Source organism: Abramis brama (assembly GCF_963993115.1).
Source record: "Abramis brama genome assembly, chromosome: 18".
NCBI lineage: Eukaryota > Metazoa > Chordata > Actinopteri > Cypriniformes > Leuciscidae > Abramis > Abramis brama.
This window is the reverse complement of record NC_139980.1, coordinates 18,009,726-18,034,069: the sequence shown is the minus strand read 5'-3', so window position 1 is coordinate 18,034,069 and position 24,344 is coordinate 18,009,726. Positions and strand designations below refer to the sequence as shown.

At 35.8% G+C, this 24,344-nt stretch overlaps 1 protein-coding gene across 1 annotated transcript; it reads right to left on the bottom strand.

Annotated features, from left to right (window-relative positions):
* Positions 1-291: 291 nt before the first annotated feature.
* On the bottom strand, positions 292-23,260 carry crip2l (cysteine-rich protein 2-like). The gene is made up of 8 exons (XM_084090306.1): positions 23,059-23,260; positions 16,444-16,538; positions 5,673-5,730; positions 5,278-5,403; positions 4,778-4,846; positions 4,537-4,631; positions 907-964; positions 292-817 (listed from the first exon to the last, which is right to left on the bottom strand). The coding sequence occupies exons 1-8, from the start codon at positions 23,099-23,101 to the stop codon at positions 753-755; spliced, it is 609 nt and encodes a 202-aa protein (XP_083946432.1). The 5' UTR covers positions 23,102-23,260; the 3' UTR covers positions 292-752.
* Between the last annotated feature and the right edge of the window lie 1,084 nt (positions 23,261-24,344).

Below are 24,344 nucleotides of genomic sequence, written 5' to 3'. Positions count from 1 at the left end.
ATCCTTGTAGGCTATTTTCTGTGCAAACAAACATATTAATTATTATATTAGACCTATAACAACATAATCATTATAACAGCATCTTTTCCCATCCATTTAACTTGCCACAAAATGGTGTAATTTCTACCCAGTTTTAAGAGTTGGTTTTTATTTTATTTTTTTGTTTTCAGTTTTAAAATAGTCTTTCTTTCTTTCTTTCTTTCTTTCTTTCTTTCTTTCTTTCTTTCTTTCTTTCTTTCTTTCTTTCTTTCTTTCTGCATCCCAAAAGTGAAATGAAACAAAACAACTCAATACACTTAACAATATTTTTTAATTACAAATACAAATATTTTTTAATACATGAACATATCTTAAGTGCAAAGTTTGTGTCAGTAATGTATAATAAATAAGTGTGCTAAAATGCTACACAACTAATCATATGTTAGAACTAATGACAAAAACGTTTTATTCTAAACTAACTAAAACTGTAATTTAACGTCACAGTCCAAAAAAAACAAAAACAATATCTTTATCTACTACATTCTTAAAATATATATATATAAAAAAACATACATAAATACAGCAAAAAGGCTAAACACATATTTCTGTTAGTAATTAGTAATACTAGCTCATTTTCAGTAGAATTAGTATGTAAGTGGCACTCTGTAGATTAACAAGATCAGTGCAGATTCAAGAAAGAGAGGAAGATTCAAAGGAAGCAGACAAAAGGCTCGAATCTAAGGTTGCTAATACTGCTGGTGTGCTCGTGGTTCTTAGGACTGGCTTTCAGTGTTTGGGTCCTCGTATATGTAACTGCCAACACCTCCGGTATTAACTCCTGAACAAAAACGAGGAGAAAACATCATGCTTGTATCATGATGAGCATAAATATATTATTTAATATATATATTAAATTGGAAAATGTACCTTTTGGCCCAAAAAGAACAGCATAACAGGGTTTATGGCAGTAGGGCTGGCCATCGTGCTGTAATTTAAAACGGAACCCATGTACACTATTAAATACTTGTTTTCACATTTCATTTCAGTTTAAATCTGAGCTGCAACTTTATGATATTACAAAGCACTGAAATAGGACATATACACTTCCACGCAACCCATACAGATTTTAATCTGACCAAATTAAATTTCAAATATATGCTAAATATAAAACATGGTGCAGGGAAATATGTTTTACAAATTGAAAATATATTCAAGTAAAACCTTCAAATGCTTATATACAGTGAGGAAAATAAGTATTTGAACACCCTGCTATTTTGCAAGTTCTCCCACTTGGAAATCATGGAGGTGTCTGAAATTGTCATCGTAGGTGCATGTCCACTGTGAGAGACATAATCTAAAAAAAAAAAAAAAACAGAAATCACAATATATGATTTTTTAACTATTTATTTGTATGATACAGCTGCAAATAAGTATTTGAACACCTGTCTATCAGCTAGAATTCTGACCCTCAAAGACCTGTTAGTCTGCCTTTAAAATGTCCACCTCCACTGCATTTATTATCCTAAATTAGATGCACCTGTTTGAGGTCGTTAGCTGCATAAAGACACCTGTCCACCCCATACAATCAGTAAGAATCCAACTACTAACATGGCCAAGACCAAAGAGCTGTCCAAAGACACTAGAGACAAAATTGTACACCTCCACAAGGCTGGAAAGGGCTACGGGGAAATTGCCAAGCAGCTTGGTGAAAAAAGGTCCACTGTTGGAACAATCATTAGAAAATGGAAGAAGCTAAACATGACTGTCAATTTCCCTCGGACTGGGGCTCCATGCAAGATCTCACCTCGTGGGGTCTCAATGATCCAAAGAAAGGTGAGAAATCAGCCCAGAACTACACGGGAGGAGCTGGTCAATGACCTGAAAAGAGCTGGGACCACCGTTTCCAAGGTTACTGTTGGTAATACACTAAGACGTCATGGTTTGAAATCATGCATGGCACGGAAGGTTCCCCTGCTTAAACCAGCACATGTCAAGGCCCGTCTTAAAGTTTGCCAATGACCATTTGGATGATCCAGAGGAGTCATGGGAGAAAGTCATGTGGTCAGATGAGACCAAAATATAATTTTTGGTCATAATTCCACTAAACGTGTTTGGAGGAAGAAGAATGATGAGTACCATCCCAAGAACACCATCCCTACTGTGAAGCATGGGGGTGGTAGCATCCGAGAAACACGGAGTTTGAGCTCCCTCCAAAGATTCTCTATTGGGTTTAGGTCTGGAGACTGGCTAGGCCACGCCAGAACCTTGATATGCTTCTTACAGAGCCACTCCTTGGTTATCCTGGCTGTGTGCTTCGGGTCATTGTCATGTTGAAAGACCCAGCCTCGACCCATCTTCAATGCTCTAACTGAGGGAAGGAGGTTGTTCCCCAAAATCTCGCAATACATGGCCCCGGTCATCCTCTCCTTAATACAGTGCAGTCGCCCTGTCCCATGTGCAGAAAAACACCCCCAAAGCATGATGCTACCACCCCCATGCTTCACAGTAGGGATGGTGTTCTTGGGATGGTACTCATCATTCTTCTTCCTCCAAACACGTTTAGTGGAATTATGACCAAAAAGTTCTATTTTGGTCTCATCTGACCACATGACTTTCTCCCATGACTCCTCTGGATCATCCAAATGGTCATTGGCAAACTTTAAGACGGGCCTTGACATGTGCTGGTTTAAGCAGGGGAACCTTCCGTGCCATGCATGATTTCAAACCATGACGTCTTAGTGTATTACCAACAGTAACCTTGGAAACGGTGGTCCCAGCTCTTTTCAGGTCATTGACCAGCTCCTCCCGTGTAGTTCTGGGCTGATTTCTCACCTTTCTTAGGATCATTGAGACCCCACGAGGTGAGATCTTGCATGGAGCCCCAGTCCGAGGGAGATTGACAGTCATGTTTAGCTTCTTCCATTTTCTAATGATTGCTCCAACAGTGGACCTTTTTTCACCAAGCTGCTTGGCAATTTCCCCGTAGCCCTTTCCAGCCTTGTGGAGGTGTACAATTTTGTCTCTAGTGTCTTTGGACAGCTCTTTGGTCTTGGCCATGTTAGTAGTTGGATTCTTACTGATTGTATGGGTTGGACAGGTGTCTTTATGCAGCTAACGACCTCAAACAGGTGCATCTAATTAAGGATAATAAATGGAGTGGAGGTGGACATTTTAAAGGCAGACTAACAGGTCTTTGAGGGTCAGAATTCTAGCTGATAGACAGGTGTTCAAATACTTATTTGCAGCTGTATCATACAAATAAATAGTTAAAAAATCATATATTGTGATTTCTGGATTTTTTTTTTTAGATTATGTCTCTCACAGTGGACATGCACCTAGACCCCTCCATGATTTCCAAGTGGGAGAACTTGCAAAATAGCAGGGTGTTCAAATACTTATTTTCCTCACTGTATATATATATATATATATATATATATATATATATATATATATATATATATATATATATATATATATATATATATATATTGCACAATATAAAATTATTTAAAATGAAAATATGAAAATGGCCAAAAATATATGAGGAAATATATTTTTTAAATACAATTTTGATCAAATAAAAATATAAAAACAATATAAATGAAATTATCATAATTCTTAAATTATCATAATGTTCCTCCACTCATTATTACATATTTGGGTCTTTAGCGACCCGGATCTATATCTAACTTGGATGAATCTCAATAACAATATTTTAAGAACAATTACAAAATAATAAAACAAAGGATATTTCATTATCTTTTGGAACGTGGAAGGGTTCAATTTGAGCAGATGCTTTTTTCCTTCATACTGCACCTGGCTCAAATTCACGATCTCAACCATATTCATAAAACTATCATTTTCAATGTCTTCAAAGTCAATATTTTGATCGCTGACAGTTTCTTCACCAGATTCACCATCAAGTGACAGTGACAGTAATATTTGATTGCGTTCAGTACTTGCTCTGCAGTAAATCACTGAGTCATTTTAAGTTTTGCTGATGATACTTCCTATTCTTTTGTTTTCTGCCTGCAGTAACAATGAGTGAAATGTCACTTCATCATTGTGTATTAGACATTGTCACTGTGTACAATAAAGGTAAATTGCACTTATTTAGTCATCAGGGATTAAATTATTGTTGCGCAGAAAAAATATATGCTTACACTATTACATACCTCGGGTCGATAGCGACCCTATACACTTTTTTTTACAAAAAATTATAAAAAATAGAAAACAGATGTTCTTTTATAATTGTATTTATTTTCTTTTTATTTAGATTGTTTATAATAGATTGTGGAATACTAAGAATGCTTATGTCCAACTTTAAAAAATGAATGACGGGGAGGGTAGTAAATGACATCCCGGGTCGATAAAGACCTGAAGTATACGTTTAAAGGGATAGTTCACCCAAAAATGAAAATTAGCCCATGATTTACTCACCCTCAAGTATATGACATTCTTCTTTCAGACGAATACAATCGGAGTTATATAAAAAAAACTATCCCTTTAAGGGTTAAAAGCACAGCAATAAAGCTGCAGTGTGTTTCTGTCACTCACCTCTGCATGGCTGCCAGGAGCCAGAGTCTTCTTGCACCTCTCACAGCGCAGACAGGGTCTGTGCCAGTCTTTACCCAGGGAACTGACCTTTTCAGCTGAAACACACAGGAAACACAGGCCCTTCTGTAAGCATCAGTCGACCACAACAAAATGCTAATGTATGTACTGGCACTGCTGAACACACATGTCCCTGCACAAATCCATTTTTGGTGAACTTTAATGTCTGAATGTCAGCGCTTACCAAAGTATACTGTTTTGTTGCACCTTGGGCAGATGTTCGGCTCACCAGAGAACGAACTGAAACTTGCAGCTGGAGGAAATTAGGTGAATAATTATTCTTATACATAGCATTAGTTTAAATAACAAACATTTGTTTCTTATAAATGTAAGACAATACAATACGGAATTCATTGTCACCACTGATATTGTTCTAAAGAAACACAGTAGAAGTAGATTTTCCCATGTAAATTGCTAGGTCATTATTGGGGAGTTCTTTAAGGCAAGACACTACAGGCAAAAACATTTAGAGATTTTGGGCTGTTTGGCTTTTCATAACATGCTGATTCGGACTAGTGGAAACATCTAAAAAAAAATACACTTTTAAAGGGATAGTTCACCCAAAAATGAAAATTCTGTCATTAATTACTTGATTAATGAAATGATTCACCATAAAAAACCTATGAACTTAAGTTTCTGTATTATGATCTACAGTAGTATAACCAGTATTTCAGACAAACTCACCCTTCACTGGACCCCTGGTAGCCTTTTTCTCTTCAGCCTTGGGTTTGGTTTCCATGGCAACAGGGGCAGCATCATCGTTGACAGGTGCTTCATAGACATATGATCCCGCCCCACCAATATTCACACCTACAGAAAGAAGACAGTTGCTTCTTTTCTGATTCTGTTATATGGGAGGTTTTTAAACATTTCAGTCTGTAAGAATTTAACATGGGCTTTAAATTCATGTAGCGTTAATCCATATCTCAAGATCGGAGATTTAAGAGATGAAACTGCTCCTGTGCAGGCTCTCTGTCTCATTAAGAAACTGTAGCATCAAAGGAGAGAGTGTCCTACTTGCTGCAAGCCCCACAAATTATGAATAGTTGGATCCAAGACACTAATTAGATGTACTGTACCTTTTGGTCCATAGAGGGCAGCATAGCATGGCTTGTGGCAGTATGGTTTCCCATCATGCTGTTAACAGTGGATAAAGCACATCACTGAGATTAATTAGGCATCCAGTTCCTGCCATCCTTGTCTGCCGTCATCAAAAATTAACACTCATGCTGTCCAAAGATTAGAGCATGACATATTCTCAACATCGAAAGAGCAAACAACTGTACCGGCCCTTGTGAAAAAGACATACTTATTACAGAAATAATATACTTTAAAAGAACATCCTTAAGTGCAAACTGAATGTTTTGGACATTTAACGGCATCTTATTTACAATTAAATGGATGTGTATAGTTTGAATTTATATTAAATGCAATTAGTTTAACTTAATAGTGCTTTTTTGACCCACATAAGTAGGACTTAAGTACATCTTGGCATTTTCTCCATGGAGGCATTGCCTCCTCAAAAAAATGTTATGAGAAAATAATCCATATTTCAAAAATAAAACGCAAATATTTCAAAATGTGACATTAAGAAGTGTATAAATCACTTGTTTTTTTTTGTTTTTTGTAACACTCTCCAACAGCGGGTAAAGTTACAGTGGGACACTGCGTGTGTCTTGCCTCCCCTGAGCCCATTGACTTTTAACAGAGCCTCTTACTGTCCTTTTACTGTCTAACCTGAACTCCGTACACTTCCGGCATCAGACTGCTACCCCGCCCACTTCCGGCATCAGACTGTTAGGCTGGCGCTGTCGTCCTCACACTGCTATGACGTATGGTTCTGCGGTTCTGCAGTCGGTTATTAGGCTTGTTTGAGATGCGCCTAGCCTCGCCTGAAATGTACGCGAGAGTAGGCTACTATGGCAAGCCATTTTAACATTTAAAAGCTAATTTTGACTATCCGGAATTAACATTGTAGATATCAACAATGTCTTTCTGACTAGTCGTAATTACATTTTGGATAGTTGGAATTATCATTCAAGATATCTGTAACGTAATTGTGACTAGTCGAAACGACAGATAGAGATATCTGTAATTCAGTTTTGACTAGGCAAAACTGAATTACAGATATCTGCAATGACGTCATTGAAAACGACATTCAACTCGTCACACATCTTAAATGACAATTGCAGATATCTGTAATTCAGTTTTGACTAGGCAGAATGAAAGTTAAAGATATCTCAAACGTCATTATGTCTAGTGCAAATTATTGTGCATGACGTTGCTCTATTTTAGATATCCATAAATAAGTAATTTCCCCTCCCCACCATAATCAAAGAAGAAGTGGGTTAATTTCCTTATTTCTATGAATGGAAGAAGAAAGAAGCAGTCATGGCGTTGGCTGTAATCGAAAAACACGCCAGAAAATGTTTTTTATATACAAATAAAAAAAAAATTATATACAATATTTTATATACAAAAAAAAAAATGTTGCAATGCTATGTTTATGATCATGCTTAAAATTACGTAGGTTATTGTTGCCGTAAGATTTATGAGTGAAAGAGATTCACACTAATTCACTTTAATAAAGATGCTGACATGCATGCTATTCTTGCCATGGAAGTACAATAACATTAACTTCCTTAGATGAGAAAAAAAGTTCTTAGTTCAGATTAGTTCTTATTTTTTATTTTATTTTTTCAGTTTGAAACAGTATCTAACAGCATTAAAAAGACTATTAAAAACTCTGGTTGCTGTGCTAATCAGTGCTAATTACAAGTTAACAGTTAACAGGTTCTATGTGATTTGATGATTTGAACAACACACTCTGCTCCCGCCTAAAGTGTGATGCGGGCCTAATTTACATACAGATATCTGCATCATTTGGCCTAGTCAAAACTCTAATTCAAGATATCTGTAATTACATTTTGACTAGGCAGAATGAAAGTTACAGATATCTCAAATTTCAGATATCTCTAATCAAAATTAATTTCAAGATATCTATAACTTGATAATAGATATCTACAATTAAATTATGACTATCCCTAACTCCAGTTTAAGATATCTACAACGTCATTTTGACTAGTCATAACTCCAGTTACAGATATCTACAACGTCATTTCGCCTAGTCAAAACTTAATTTAAGATATCTGAAAAGGAACATGTAGATATCTTGAATTGAGGTGAATTAAAGATATCTTGAACTGGAGTTATGACTAGTCAGAATCAAATTGAAGATATCTCAAACTAGAATTACAGATATCTACAATTCAGTTGCAGATATCCGTAATTCACATAGTGGATATCTGCAACTGAATTGTAGATATCTGTAATGATAAACCCCATACAAATGAATGGCAAAAGTGACGTCATTTGTCCTAGGAAGAATGTCTTTGTGGATATCTGAAATGACAATTATGGATAGGAAGAATGTAGTTGTGGATATCTGAAATGTTCTTTTTGACTAGGCAAAACTGAATTACAGATATCTGCAACACATATCCAGTCTAGCTTTTAAATGTTAAAATGGCTTGCCATATGCCTTGCGCTCGCGAGAGATTTTTGACATGACATCAGAGCAAGGCGGACCGCACTCGGACACATTTCTAACCGGCATGCATCTCGCGCTGATCACCGGTGATCGATTCTGCGCAGATTTCGTTCATCTCAAACAAGCCTATTATTTTCCGTTCCGTTCGCCTTACATACTTAATAATCGGGACGTAAACATTGCGTCCGCCAATAGCAGCGCTTAGTAATCGTGACGTACCGCCAATAGCAGCTGCAAAGCAGAAGCATTGTGGGAAATACCGACTGTTTTAACGAATAAACGTAGCATTTGTGTTTTTATCGTGTTTAACACATCTATATATTTGATCGCGCGAGTATATCCAGCGTGAAAAATCGCAGCTTGAATTTCCAGTTACCGTCGAAGAGAAAGACAGGTCGATTCTACCATATAAATAGCCGTCGCGCGCTCTCTACATTTGTCGTCGAGAGCGAGCGGGCTGGCGCCTCCCCATTGATCGCTAGATGGATCGGCTGATCTGGGCGGGTACGGTCCCGTCGTAGCTCGTTGATTTTTTTTTTTTTTTTTTTTTTTATATGTTACACAAAATATAAAAAACTGTTTTCAACATTGATAATAACAATGAATGCTCTTTGACCATTATTCATATATCATATTAGAATGATTTCTGAAGGATCATGTGACACTGAAGACTGGAGTAGCCTAATGATGCTGAAAATTCAGCTTTGATCACAGAAATAAATTAGAATTATATATTCCTATTGAAAATGAGAAAATAACTATTGGTAACATTTCATATAGCATTAAAACACAATAAAGCCGTTCAATAATTTAAACTATTTTGAAACTGCACGCATGTCGAGATGAGCTTCAGTTCAAGAGCTTCAGTTCGCAAGCAATGCAACCGCGCCGGCGCCTCCATGATCTGCTATATTTGCCTTCTAATTTATTAAATCCATGCAGGCAACTGGTTGATGAAACATTGATTAAAATTAAGATTACAATTTATACAAATGAAATTCACTTTAAAGAAAGGCTTTCTACAAAAAATAAAAAGATCTTTCTATTCATCAAAGAATCCTAAAACAAAATGTAAATAACTGTTTTCAACATTGATAATAACAATGAATGCTCTTTGACCATTATTCATATATCATATTAGAATGATTTCTGAAGGATCATGTGACACTGAAGACTGGAGTAATGATGCTGAAAATTCAGCTTTGATCACAGAAATAAATTAGAATTATATATTCGTATTGAACCGTTATTGGATTTCGGTTCGGTCCTGCCGACCAAAATTTAGATAGCAGTCGAACTAAACCTCAAATTAATTTGTCCGCAGATCTAATGGTAACAAAATAAAAACGAAACTCAGATTATGCCCTGTATATCATGAAGAAAAAATATGTTTATTTTGTGTAACATGATACCTATTGGTGTTGCCTATACCGTACCTCTATATGAACAGTGCTAATTCAGGTTAAGAATACACTGTGACAGAGGCAAAAAATAAAAATAAATAAATAAATAAATAAATAACAACAACAATAATGATTATGATGACGCATGCAAAACAGAGAGAAAAGACTAAACTCTATTAGAATAATTACACAATACCAGTTACCAGTCAAATTAAATCATTAAATGAAAATCCATCTTTGCGTGACACAGAAGTGGCATCAGATCTGGCATTAATATATTTTCACTGCATTTACAATTGCATAAATAAAGCTATGAGATCGTTAAAATTAGAAATCAGGAAAAAAATAGATATACTTTTAACATATGTCCAAATAAAAACTGTTATTTAAAATTGTAATAATATATATCACAATACTGCTGTTTATAGGCTAGGCTACTATATTTTAATCAAATAAATGCAGGCTGGGTGAGCACATGAGACCTATTTCAAGAACTTTTAAAAATCCAACTGACACACGCACGGCACAAGTTTCAAGTTTTGAAAAATACAACAACAAACAGCAGGCTAATATTGTAAAATATTGATATGTGTATATTATTCAGAGAAAACTCACAGCTGAGGTTATAACGCAGCTTTTCCTTTCACTGTATATGATGAAATGTCTCATATGAAATTAAATTGTATTATTTAGTCTTGACTAATCGAGCCACGAACGCCGTGCTACGTTAGATTTCACAAACGTAATTCCTATCGACGGCGTTCGTGACTCGATTAGTCGAGACTGTTTTCCAAGATGGCTCCTGCATGTCAACGCGTAATGTACTGTCTTTATAATGTATCTTCTTATTAAACTGTCTGTACACTTACAAAGTTCTCAATGCTTCGGTTTGTATGTAAGGACCCTCATTATGTTACCGTGTTAGTGTGAGGCTATTTTGAGCCTTGTTAGTGGTATTAACTAGCGATTTATTTTTACTTACTCTGTGCCCCATATACTACTGTTATGAGCTAATCTGTTTTTAAAGATAAAACTCTATACATTCGATTTTCATGAAAACGCATCGCAGGGAACGATCGACTCGGTAACCATGTGTTAATTACCCCTAGGTTCATTTTTCACTGGATTTGTCCTTTAAGTCCTTAGTTTCCTCAGTTCTGTGTTCCTTGTCGTCTTTGAATAATGTGGTTATGTTACTCTGTTCTCCTGCATGTTCTCTCTTAAATAGTATTATTAAAATACTGTACTCCTTTGTAATCTTCGTGCGCTCATTATAACCACCTAACGTGATACCAATAAGATAATCTGAAGAGTTTGGTTCCAAAACGCGATAAATCCATTTTGATTAATTTGAGTAAAAATGTGTTTTCTTTACCAAGAAAGTGGCAAGATGAAAAACACTATTTTCTGTTTCAAACTTTCACATAGCATCTTTAGGTTATAATAATATAAAAAAATTAAATCCAGATTTTGATTTTTAAAGATTTATTATAAAAATGTATTATTTTTCCCCCAAAATGCAATAAATTCATGACACTGTTTTTTCAAAATGCAATTAATCCATTGAATCAATATAAAAGTAATTTTTCATATTGAAACTGTTAAAAATACACAACAAAGTAAGTTGATCCACATATGACAGCCTCAGAACTCGGTCAATACTAATCTTATATGCAGGCACTGGACTAAAAATACATTCAGTCAGCCATCGCTTGGAAATACCTCCTGAACTTTTTTGACGGCGATCAGCTGTAAAATGGCTTGGTCCTGCTCGGTTTTCGTTGACTTTGAGTAACACAATTGAAAGTTTTTCAAAAGATCCCCTGGGGTCAACGTGTCAGCGTGACAGAAGTTTGATGCTGTCGTGTGAGAACAAGCAACAGCCGGCATTTTTCCTACTCCCGAGTGCCTCATCTTCTTGATCTCCTCACATAAATTATTAGATTTCGATGGCTTACGTTTCATCCCAACCGCAGAAACCACCACAGGTTCATCAATGCCGTCAAAATTTTTTTTTTTTTTGTTTGTTTGTTGATCAAAAAGTACAAAGTAGATAAGGAAAACTAGGATGCCAGGTGTATTCAAAGCGCCACCGTTATGATTTACAATGCGTGGAATGGTGCGCTGTGATTGGTTGAGCGGATTTATCGCATTCTGCAGAGAAGGGAGACTGGCGTTTGTCGCGGTTTGGAAAGAAAGGGAGAAAACATGACAGAATAACACGGCGGATATCGCATTTTACGTAAAATTAAAAATGTAATTTTCAGTACTGACCCTATCGTCGCTGTCCGATGAAAACCGCGTATGTCCATTTTGCCGATTTTGAGATTTTTCGACGGATAGAATGTCCAGGTTCATTTCCGTATACAGTATGCTTCACATATCTAAATGACCAATGAAAAGTTGTGAAATCATGTCATCTGATTTTCACGTAGGCCTATATCCATTTGGTGTCAAAGCTGTCAATCACGCCGCGTATCTCCCGCCCTGTGGAGGCATCTCGCCGGTCTAAGCGTCTCTGGTAGCTCAGCATTGGATAGCCGAATAACTCTGTGAGGTAAAGTATCAGCAAACGTTTGTTTTTGACAACTGTTCAAGTTACCGGTAAATAATAGTACATTATTTACCGGTAAATGGTCAAGACGAAGTAATTATCACTGTTTATTGTGGAGATGTTAACGCACGGGTCTGTTAACTTAAGCAATACTTTTAATGTAGGCTACGCTAGTCTAATATTTTTCTGACTAATAAATTACTGACACAGTAAAGGGTAGATTTAAATAAAGAATAACGAATTTTAAATAAAGAAAAAAAAAAAAAAAAAAAAAAAAAATGAATTTAAAAAAAAAAAGAAAAAATGAATTTTAAATAAAGAAAAACACTAAATTTAAATAAAGAAAAACGAAATTTAAATAAAGAAAAACGAAATTAAGTTAAATTAAAAACGAGATTAATTTAGATTGATAACGGGTAAAAAGGCTAATAGCCTACATGTTGGGTCCGTGTACTTTTTCGTTCATTCATTATTCTATTTCGGAATGAAAGATGAAATGTAAAAAAAAAGGGTGCAGCTTGTTTTTTTGTTTAAAAGAAAAAAACAGAAATGGCTATATTTTTTTTTGTACATAGCATAGCCTACTTTGTTATGATTTTAGTATCATAATGATTAATAAATGCACGCACAATTATCCGTGAACTTGATTTGAAGCCTTTCAACTTGTGTGTGCAAAATGCAGAATTAAATGAATGTGCAACAATTTGTACAAATAGAGTCTGTAGGTCTACTATACTGTTGAAAGTATGAAAAGTGAACAGCATGAGTAATAGGATGCACAATTTGAGACGGGTCAGACATGATTTTGACCACTTCATTAAGTTTTGTTTAGTAAAAAAACCTTTCTTTAAAGTGAATTTCGTTTTGTATAAATTGTATGTTAATTTTAATCAATTTTTCATCAACCAATTGCCTGGAGTGGATTTAATAAATAAGAAGCAAATATATAGCAGACAATATAATCATGGAGGCGCCCGCGCGGTCACTTGCATTACACGTTAACTGGAGCGCATCTCATCCTAACTCAGTGTATGCCTCACACAGACATAAAAGACATCAAATACACAAAGCTTGAAAAGTCTTTAAACGAAATAATTCAAAACGAAAAGAAAAAGGCTACTCTCTGATTATATATGATTATATGATCATAGAGCCTAGCCTATTTTGTGAATTGTTCATTCCCGGTTGGCACACATTTTGCTGCCCTTACAAAAGTGGCTCTAGGCAATTGCCTATTTCGCCTATATGGACGCGCCGGCCCTGGGGTCAGCAATGAGTGTATTGATTCATTGTCCCTTCATAGTTTGCAAGAGACATTTAATAAACTGAGACGTAGGCTATTTAATAAACTGAGCGTAGCCTATTCATCTGTCAATATGAAACGCGACTTGGCCATTCTAATTAATTATCGGAAGAACGCGTATCGACCACCGTTACTGTAAAATATGCACGTATGTCCATTTAAACTCGATTTTGGTCAAATGTGGATTATATCATTACACTGGCAAGAATATGGTTACATTTAAAGATGCCGTACCCAGGGCAGGACTTAGGCTGGTGGGGGCCCCTGGACTTGAGTCACTTTCGTGCCCTACCTTCTATACATTACTTTAAATAGAACAAAATGATACATACACAAGCTATATATTAGAGCTACACAATTCTGGATAAACTGAGAATAAAAATAGAGATCACGATTCTGAACAAACAACTAAACAAAATAACATAATTTATGTAAATTGCTGAAGTCTATTAAAAATGTTTAATTAATCTGAATTATTTTTTAAAAAACCTGGGTTTGAATGAATTATTCACTTCCTCAATCAAATACACTTGTTTTATAGATGAATCAGCATTTTTGAACGAATCTCCTGAATTAACGATTCAATGACAAATGTTTTTTTTAAAGTCATTTGTCGCCATCTGGTGGCGTAAGAATATAATCGATCCAATCGTTATTTGAAGTGCAAAGCTACTTTCAAAAGGTGACTGGTACCGTAGACAGTGTTACATGTTAATAATAATTTATTTATATGACCACTGATTGAAGCTTGAAAAAGTTTTTTCCAATAAATAAATGATTAAAAAAGTTCAAAGTGATCATGTTTATTGCAATGCACAAATGTCTTGGTCAGAATGAGAATAAAACACTTTATTTACCTGGAAAACATTATGTTTTGATTGTGCCATTTCTTTGAGATTTAGAATCCAGTATTCCTATAGGCTAATTATTGTTTCTTTAATGAATTTAATAAAGAACTCTGTCTCGTATTCTGTCCAAACGATCCATGTAGGCTACTTTTGTGTCCATTCGTTTTTCCTTTTTTAACCCGTAATTGAAAAATGAACGGTTGTTGTCTTTTTAAAACGCAAAGTTGAACAACATTTTAATTTGAACTGGCTACACCAACTGCTGCGCAAAAAAGTAAATATCGACGAATTTTCAGATTTTTGTTTGACTTTTTGCCCCTTTATTAAACATTTAAAATATTCACAAATCAATATGGAAAACATGTCGATTTTACTGGTTTTCTAAGGCCAAATTAGAACCTGGAATTGGTGTTTTCCCACAGTGCTGAATGAGAAGAGCCATTAATATTAGCCTATTAAAAAACTATTGTTTTGGCTAAAATCACATCTCCATCTCCGCTGTTAAGCAGATGCGCTTTTAGAGAGAAATGCACCTTTCATATGGATTAATCAGAAGGTATTAGCTTTCGGTTCGAATTAGTTCGTTTTAAAGTGGACATTTCAAGCTTTAGCCTACATAGGCTATATTTTGTTTCAGTTCTCGCGCTCCAGTTTACGGAGATCATGAAAGTGCGTCTGATTGTTTTCTTTTATTTTACAAAAGCACGTTTTCTTGTTATTGTGAGTTTACACAAATAAAAGAATAGAATAATGTATTATTATTTTCTGTATGACCAGAAATGATAGAGTATTTTAAGTTGTTTCCACTGTTGATAGGAAAATGCAAGTGTTCGCGCTTGCGCCTCCGTGTCATGCAGTGCGCGCTCCACACAGCTTTGTTCCTTTTTTGCATAAAAGCGTCTTCTAAATATAGCCTATTAAATATTATAATTAAATAATATACAATTATTATTATTTGCGTAGCTATACATGGACCTCAAACACCCCGCGTCTTAGTCAGGTGACTGTAAATGCGCAAAAACTGTTTCCATTGCAGTTTTGCGAAATATTCCTTTTTCGAATTGCCTGAAAAACCACCTCATGCGAGCGTAAAAACTTTTTTTGCGATAAACGGGAGTTTTTGCAAAATTGACGTGTTTCCATTGTGCTTATTTTCAATTCGCAATTTCAATTTGCGCAATTTGAAGGGTAATGGAAACGCGGCTACTGTCTAATGCAGACAGGTTTTTTCAACGGTTCAGCAGTAAACGAGGCACTACGTAACTGCCAATAACCAATCAGCAAACCTCAAGATGACTGACATTTAATTTAGCTAATTAAATTACATTTTTCATTGCAGGGCAGGGCCAGGTAACAATGCTAGACCAATCAACAAACTTTAAATGAAAAATTAAATGACTGACATATTATTGAAAAAAATCAAACGTAAACGGGCGGGGCCCATTGAGCCCAGTCAAGCCCAATGGTAAGTCCGGCCTTGGCCGTACCAAGTATGACAACGCTACGTTCAACTGCTTTTGAAATTACGGTGTTTTTTTCACTTCCTGAAAAGTAACCGTTTTGGATATACGTGAGTTTCATCTGGCAGCGACGCTATACAATACTGATTTTTGAGGGAACCCCATTTTTTTTTTAAATGGCGTTTATCGCGTTTTGGAACCAAACTCTTCATCTGCTACTGCTACATAAAACTTACGAACAGACTATTTTGCTAAGCAACAGTGAGGAAGAGAGAGGAGAGGAAGAGTCCAGAACCGGCTCTCTTGTCTCTTGAACGCTTGGTTTTGTGTGATTAACAGCATTGCTAATACACAAATCTGAATGGCTGTTTGAAAACATGTAAATACTGTTTGGCTTTTTTTCCCCGACAAGCAGGTTAGAAACAGAAAGTCGCACAGCACTGTTTTGTGGACCACAGCAACCGGGATGGCCTCTATATTTCTGCTTTTCTATAACAGCCACCTATACTGTCACAGAGAGTTTTCATGTTTTTGCATTGTTGTTATTGTGTTGATATTTGGAACAGCACTCTTGCTCATGCAATATTACTTAATTGTATACATTTTCCGACTGTAAACCAGTATTAATATACAGGAAGGAAAAGGGGGATGGGTTTATGTTTTTTTTTTAAATGGGGTTTTATCTTCTTCAGCACTTTCTTTTTCTCAGCTTTTTAGCTGCCTTACTCTCACCTCTGCATGTCCTCCTGGATTCAGGGTCTTGTTACAGCGTTCACACTTCAGACAGAATTTGTGCCAGTCTTTCCCCAGAGATGTCACTTTCTCAGCTACAAAACACAGAAAGATTTATCCCCTTTACAGATCATCATTCGTTTGAAGATGTACATTTAAATGATGGTTTAAGATAATGGCTCTTTGGATAAAAGTGTTAACTCTCTCCACTGAAGCAACTATATTAATTATAACAATTGAGTTGAAATTACTTTGTAGAGACTCTTACTGTAATGGTGCCTGGCAAAGATCAGAGCTTCTATGAAATGGTGGTTCGAGTCTTGTTTGAGACTGTGTCTCGTTAGAAAAACAAAAAAGGCTATGAACCACATACAGATTTATTTAGATAACACATAGTTATGTCGCACATATTAAAGTCACCATGAAATCAAAATTGACAATTCTTATTTTTTAAATGGAATATTGCAGTGTTTATTATAAATAATTTATCTGTGCACATATTTTTTCTTACATATCATGTGCACTTGTAATCTGTAATAGAAGTACCTTCCCCTCCTTCTTGTAGTGACATCTCTTCTCTTCTCTGATGTTTACTGGCGTGAGGGTGGGACAACCTGTCACTCACATGAGGTTGACCAATAGCAAAACACAACCGTACAATCAATTCCCCATGCATAAAATCATATCCCGACCTTTTTTTGTCTTGTTCGTGAATCCGTTTCACTCGAATATACGTCACAACATGGAAGAAACAACATTTCTTTTTCATGCCGACTTTAATGCGTGTCCAATAAGAAATAATATGAATATGCCTAATGTCCATCTGTTTACTGTCTCATAGATTACATCAGGGATATGTGGATGAGTGAAGGTCTTATCAAACCTGACCCCTTCATATCGAGGCCAGTATATTCCAGGCACATGCCTGAGGGAGCACAGAACACCCTCATGAGCCGTTCTTCACAGAGCAGACATCACATCACGTCAGTGTGAGTCAAGACTGAAGAACAGCACAATAACATTTTAGGTCAAACTTTGTGAAATCCATTCAGGGATGTTTGGGGAAGTATGTTTATTTTTATGTGTTCTATTGCAGGATGTTGCCTCAGGGTAACAAATCCATTTTCTTCACTTTGCAAGCACGAGATGCATATAACACAATAAAACAGCTATTAAAGAAGGGACGACTTTGGATAAACCAATAAAAAGGGTTTCTTTTCTTACACTATATTCTAGTGAATAATTGTCTTTAAAAAAAAAAAAATATATATATATATATATATATAAGTCAATATATATCTGGCATGGTACACCATGTGAAAGGCACTTTTTCAACGTTGATAATAATAAGAAATGTTTCTTGAGCATCAAGTCAGCATATCAGCATGATTTCTGAAGGATGCGACACTAAAGACTGGAGTAATGATGCTGAAAATTCAGCTTTGCCAACAGGAATAATGACATTTTAAAACATATTAAATTGGAAAACAGTTATTTTACATACTGTTTTGACACCTCTGCTGTTTTTACTGTATTTTTTGATCAATCATATGCAGGTTTGGTGAGCACAAGACCCTAAATGTGTAATGTGTACAGTATATAATTAAATGCATCAAATTGAATGGAATGCAGTGGATATGGACCCAGTCACTGCTACTTTCTGGCATGTAGCAGTTTGGCATCTTCCATTGGCATGTAGTGTTGTTTCTAGGCAACTAGCTAAAATGGAAATATATTTATTTATTATTATAATTTTTTTAATAACATTGTTTTTCAGCATTTATTTTTGCCTTTTGATCTCCATTTCATGCTAAATGCATGCAATTTCACATTCTGTCTTCAATCGTATCTGGTAAGAAATGAACAGGTTGAAAAACTAAACGTTTTGTGGTGCAGACAAATGTGCAGAGAGTTGGAACAGACAGTAGTCCTTGTCTCTAGATTTGCTGTTCTGCTTAATGGTTGCATGATGTCCACTTAACCTGAGTATCAAATTAGCTGTTTCCACAGTGAGGATATGCATGGCAAATTTCAGTCTGACAGAAAGTTGCAGAGGTCGCAAACACTTTAGAAACAAAACTGAAAAAGAGTTTTAGATAAACTAATAATCTAAATAATCTAATAACTTAAAAGTCGGCATGAAACAAGACACGATTGTATTTTCTTTCCTATTGTGACGTATATTCGAGTGAAACGAGTGAAATCAGTAAACACATCATCAGATAAGAGAAGAGGGAGGGGATGTTATTTTGATTAAATATTAGGAGAGTACATGAAAAAAAAAAAAAAAGATAATTTATGCGATAATCATGTGCATGGATAAATTATTTATAAATAAATACTGCATAAAAAAACAAGAATTGTCCATTTTGATTTCATGGTGTCTTTAAAGGGTTAGTTCACCCTAAATGAAAATGCTGTCATTAATTACTTACCCTCATGTTGTCCCAAACCTGTGAGACCTTCGTTCATCTTCGGAACACAAATGAAGATATTTTTTATGAAATCCGAGAGCTTTCTGACTCCCCTATAGACAGCAACGTCATAACCACTTTCAAGGCCCAGAAAGGAAGTAAAGACATCGTCAAAATCCATGTGACTACAGTGGTTCAACCTCAGCGTCAGAGACTGACAGGGAAGATAAGAAATTGTTGAATAAAGTCGTTTTCTTTTTTTGCACACAAAAAGTATTCTTGTTGCTTTATAACGTTAAGGTTGAACCACTTTAGTCACATGGACTATTTTAACGATGTCTTTACTACATTTCTGGGCCTTGAAAGTGGTTATGACGTTGTTGTCTATGGAGGGACAGAAAGCTCTCAGATTTCATCAAAAAGATCTTCATTTTGTGTTTCAAAGATGAACAAATCTCTCACAGGGTTAGTAATGAGATACATTTATTTTTTGGGTGGACTAACTCTTTAAGGAAAAAAAGGTTACTAAATACTGATTGAAGAGAGAAAGTCCTGCACACATCAGAGGATAAAGAAGTGGTTCGCTTCAGCAATAGCCTTATGGCATTAACAGCACAATTATGTGGGCATAAAGGGTGTTCCTCCACTGAAAGCCATTTAAAAGTAGCCGTGTGCCAGGTTGAGTACTTAAAGACTTTATGTGGTATTCAATTTAATAGGAATGCTTTTTCCAGGTCACACTACTCAGCTGTTCAAGTCTCATGAGAGCTAGTAGCAGCCAGAGACAAAGTAGATTCTCACTTGTTAATTATTAGGCTATAGTGCTCAGTGGGACGGAGTCAGCTCAGGCTCAGCATATGATATTAGCACGGACAATTTTTTGATATGAATTCAGTTCAATGATATTAAAGTCCTCCTGTGGTGAAAATCAAGTTTTTAATGTTGTTTATATGTCTATGTGGTGTGTTTAATAGAAACCATGTGCAAATTCATTAGTCAACACCATTGCTGAGTATTTTCTCCTTAAAACTGCAGTGAACCAAAGACAGTCTCAAAAACACGGTTTGAAATCGCTGGTGTTTCTGACGTCACAAACTAGTGTAACCAATCAGATCAACGTGTGATCGGCAACGAGTGGATCTCTGAGCTGGTGTGAGTGAGTGGAGGTGGGGCTAATTTGCATATTCATAGAACCGCATATACTAAATGAGGCAAGGGTGTAGTAGAGTTACATTCAAGCTCTTTTAAGGCAAGAAGAAATTAGTTTTCAAGGATTTTTTATTTATTTTATATGTCATTTTGGTGATCAAAGATGAGTTTTAAGGGATACAATTGACTACAGGGGGACTTTAAGATGCGTTTTGGTCGATCGGATCTCAACTAGACGAGGGAGACACATTCCTGTTTACACCTGGGGTCTCATTTATAAAACTGTGCGTAGGAACCTTACTAAAAGTGTACGTGCACCTGAAAGCCAAAAATGGCGTACGCAAAAAAATATTCAGACTTATAAAACCGTTCGTACGCCAGAACCTGCGCAGAATTCACTTTATAAATCCCAGTCAGCGGAAGATTGTGCGCACATGCGTCTCCACCCCGAAATAACCATATATGGAGTTTACAGTTTTACTATGCAGATCCTCATCTGCATATCATTTGCATATGATTATTCATCCACGTGATAACGTTTAACGGTACAAGACACATTACATTAATAAAAATCATGTAGTTGCCTACCCTTGCCTTGTTTTTGAATACATAAATCAAATAGTGTAAAATACATTTCAGAGAAAGTTTTTCTCAGTCTTTTCCACTGGCCGAATTGTATTTTTAATTGATTTATATTTTTAATGGAAACAGATAGGCCTTGGGCATTATTTGCACGAAACTATTTTCTCAGACAATCTATCAGGTATTATTATCATGATAAGCAATTATCTCTGTGGTTAAAACATTAAAACACAGCACGCCACAGGAAAAATGTTCAAAAACATTGCATCCACAACAAATATTTCTATTGATTGAATAGGCTATACAAAAATGTTGTAACTTCTCAGTAATGATTTCATGTTTAAGTGTTTAACTCCATTCATTTGAATGGCATATTTAATCTAAATGTTTATATCAGAAGTAAAACATAGTTTAAATCATTATTTTATTTATTTAAACTGTTATTTGCGTCAGTTTCACTAAACGGCCCAACGCGCTCGCTGGCGTGGACATTTAAGAAGGGATGGATATTTGCTTCAAGTGATAGGCTTGGTGAGTGAAATTATATTTTGTATTATCTTTCTGTATATGTCTTTAGATTTTCTGTCTAAAAGTGACCAAAAAGACATTAACTCCAGCTCACCATCGGTGTCGCCAAACTGCTCCATCTCCAAAACGTTCGTACGCATGGGTCAGAGTTTGCGTGCAGGTGCGCAAATTTTCCCGTCAAGTTTGTTTTTATAAATCACAACTTGTGCGTCGGAAGTGGCATACGCCTCTTTCAGGGCCTGTTTTGTGTGTAGCAACGGTTATAAATGAGGCCCCAGGTGTTTTAATCCGTCTCTTTTGTCCACTTTCAACCACTTCTGTCCTGATTTCTTTGAGGGGAGGGTCTATGGGCGGATAAATGTATGTTTTTTTCCAGATCTTTCAATCTAATGGACTAAATAAGGTTGCACAATTTACATATGAACACGAAGCAGAAAAACACAAGGAGAGCAGCAGTTTTAGTTTCTGCTCTGACAGCCGCTAAGACCACGCCGAACACTGTGAGTGTGTGTTAGAAATCAGGAATGGTGAGAGAACATTGGGCTTGGTACGTTTTTCGTCTTCCAACCAAACCGAAAAAGTTTAAGTCCCGTCTGGCTAGTACGCTTCCCGTAATGTTTATGCATTATCTCAGTAGGCAGAGAGTAGATGGTCTTTTGTGGCTGCTCGAACGCATTTGACCACAGGAGTGTCTACACTATGAAAGCAATCCGGTCGAATGTGGACGAAAGTGGACAAAAGAGATGGATTAAAACACCAGGTGTAAACAGGTTTGTGTCTCCCTCGTCTACTTGTGATCCGATCGACCAAAAGGCATCTTAATACCAAGTGTAAACAGGGCCATACATGTTGAGTGTCATGGTGTGTTGCTCAAAACTAATGCTGTTCATTTACAGTGAGAGTATGTCTTAGTATAAAAATTAAACCTTGTAGGGAGTTTTACAAAAAATGATTCTAGCCGACAGCTGTTAATGATAAATAATAAATGAATTTAATGACTAATTACACTGTAGGGACAAATGCCAAATGACACCTGCAGTTTAAAAGAAATGTCCATCAATTCAACCAGAGAAGATAAAGAGGAAGAAAAAAGCAGAGCACTGTTTAACATAGTCCAATAAATCAAAATGTGGCACACACTACATTCACAGGAGGCTTTTTGAGAATGAAAGGAAAGTAAAGGCCTATAAATAATAGACTGGACAGAAGAGTGTAGAAAGTGTTAACCGCATTAAATGGGTCAAACCAGATTAAAACTGAATGTTCAATCTAGTTATGCACTTCAATTTGTGGTGGTGTTGTATTGGCTGATGCTAATTATTTCACTCATAGCTGATCACATTTAAAAATGAAAAGGTATTCAGTCTACTACATAACGAATATGAACCTGAGTTTTATATTGAAAATCCACCTGATTATTATATTTACCTATTGTATAGTCACCCGTTTTAACTAAATAATATAAACTATGGGATTCTGAGCTCTAAGAGTCATGTAGCCTAATACACAGTTATATACTTTAATTCATCCCGATTCTGCATTTCATGCGTCATACATTATTAAATCAGTAATAACCAAAAGCTCTCTCCCTCTCGTTCATATTGGTGATTTCCATGGTATTTATTTCACTGCACCACTTCGATATTCATTGTATCTCAAATCTCAGCAGATAAAATAGTTGTGTTAGCTGCATCGTCTGTAATCAGGTGTACAAATCTTAATCATAAAACGTAATTAATTTAGTAAGAATATCGTGCACTCGTGATTAGACAGTTAATTATCAAGCCCATGTGGTTTGTAGACGTTAGATACAACGCATACCATGATAAATGAGAATGAAAGTAGGCTAAATTCACACTACATCATGACATCTACGTTGCAGACAGCGTGTGCATTGTTTAATTCATGAGATTTTGAAAAGGAAGCAAAATTGGCGACTTACCAAAATAAACAGTTTTGTCACATTTGGGACATTTTGATGCCATGTTCCGTGCAAAGCTAGGGTTTCCTTTTGATATGAGCAAGTTCTCTTTAATTTAGATCTGACACAGTAAATGCGACTCCTTCGTTCTTAGCGATGCTCGAAACGCGAGCGCATCCTCTATTTCAACATTGCCAGCGCGAGCGCGGATCCTCCCTCGATGACGTCAGGGGGCTAGTGAATGTGCTCACCCTTCATTTCATTAAACTACTGATGTCTGCTCTCTCCCCCTCTATCTGCAGAGCTATACAGCACAGACATAATGGAAATTATATAAAATATTATATAATGTAAATATTAATATACAAATTTTAGCCTAATATATAAAACACAACTGGATGAATACCTTTTCATTTTTTTTTTTTTATGTGAAAAGCTTTGAGTGAAAAGGCTATTGATCAACCAATACAACACCACCACAAATTTAAACTGTAAGTAAATACTGACCATCTCGTTTAAGATGATTACAATTTTGAAATTGAGATCTCATGCAGCTATGACTGAGATGTACTCAATTATTTAATATTTTTACTGAATAATTAAATGTCATTTAAACCCTTTTTCTCTGTCAATGTTCTTAAATCAATGCGCTGATTCCAAATCCAATATCAGGTAACACGGCTGCTTATCCTTTATTATATGGTGAGGTGTATTATTTTATGTATCAGTAATATATTTTAGACTTTTGCCTTACAGTGTCATCTTGAATATTTTTTTTTAATTTCCAAATATTAATATAGGGGTAGCAGGACACACTCTTATAAATAAAGGTTCCAAAAGAAGCATTTTGGGTTCCCCAAAAAACATTTCAGAGAACAGTTCTTAAAGTCCCCCTGCATTCAATAATTGCATCCCTTAAAACTCATCTTTTATAATCAAAATGAATTTTTTTTTTTTTCCATTCCCTATCCCCTAGTGCACTATTTGCCATTCACCATGAGAACAAGTGACCAGTTTTAGCCACAGCTTCAGTGTCTATTTGGGGACGGGGCTTTACATTCTAGAGAGCATTTGATTGGACAGAAAATCTGATAAGAAGCTGAAGTGCAGAGTGATGTCATCAAAATCATTGATCCATTTTGGCGGAAGTGAGAGACTATACGTTTTGAACGCTTATATCTTCTAAATGTGCAATTTTGTCATTGTTTTGGAGCACACTAGCTTATAGATATAAGGCTAACATATTCATACTAAAAGCCAAAAAACTTCAATATTGTCTTCATGGGGACTTAAAAGACTGAATGAAT

Bases quoted from the DNA above. Each gene is read 5' to 3' on its own strand.
- crip2l (XM_084090306.1), bottom strand. From the start codon at position 23,101: ATGGCATCAAAATGTCCCAAATGTGACAAAACTGTTTATTTTG. The intron at 16,539-23,058 runs GTAAGTCGCCAA...TGTGTTTTGTAG, and splicing joins TGACAAAACTGTTTATTTTG to CTGAGAAAGTGACATCTCTG. The intron at 5,731-16,443 runs GTGAGAGTAAGG...CACTGTTAACAG, and splicing joins ATCCAGGAGGACATGCAGAG to CATGATGGGAAACCATACTG.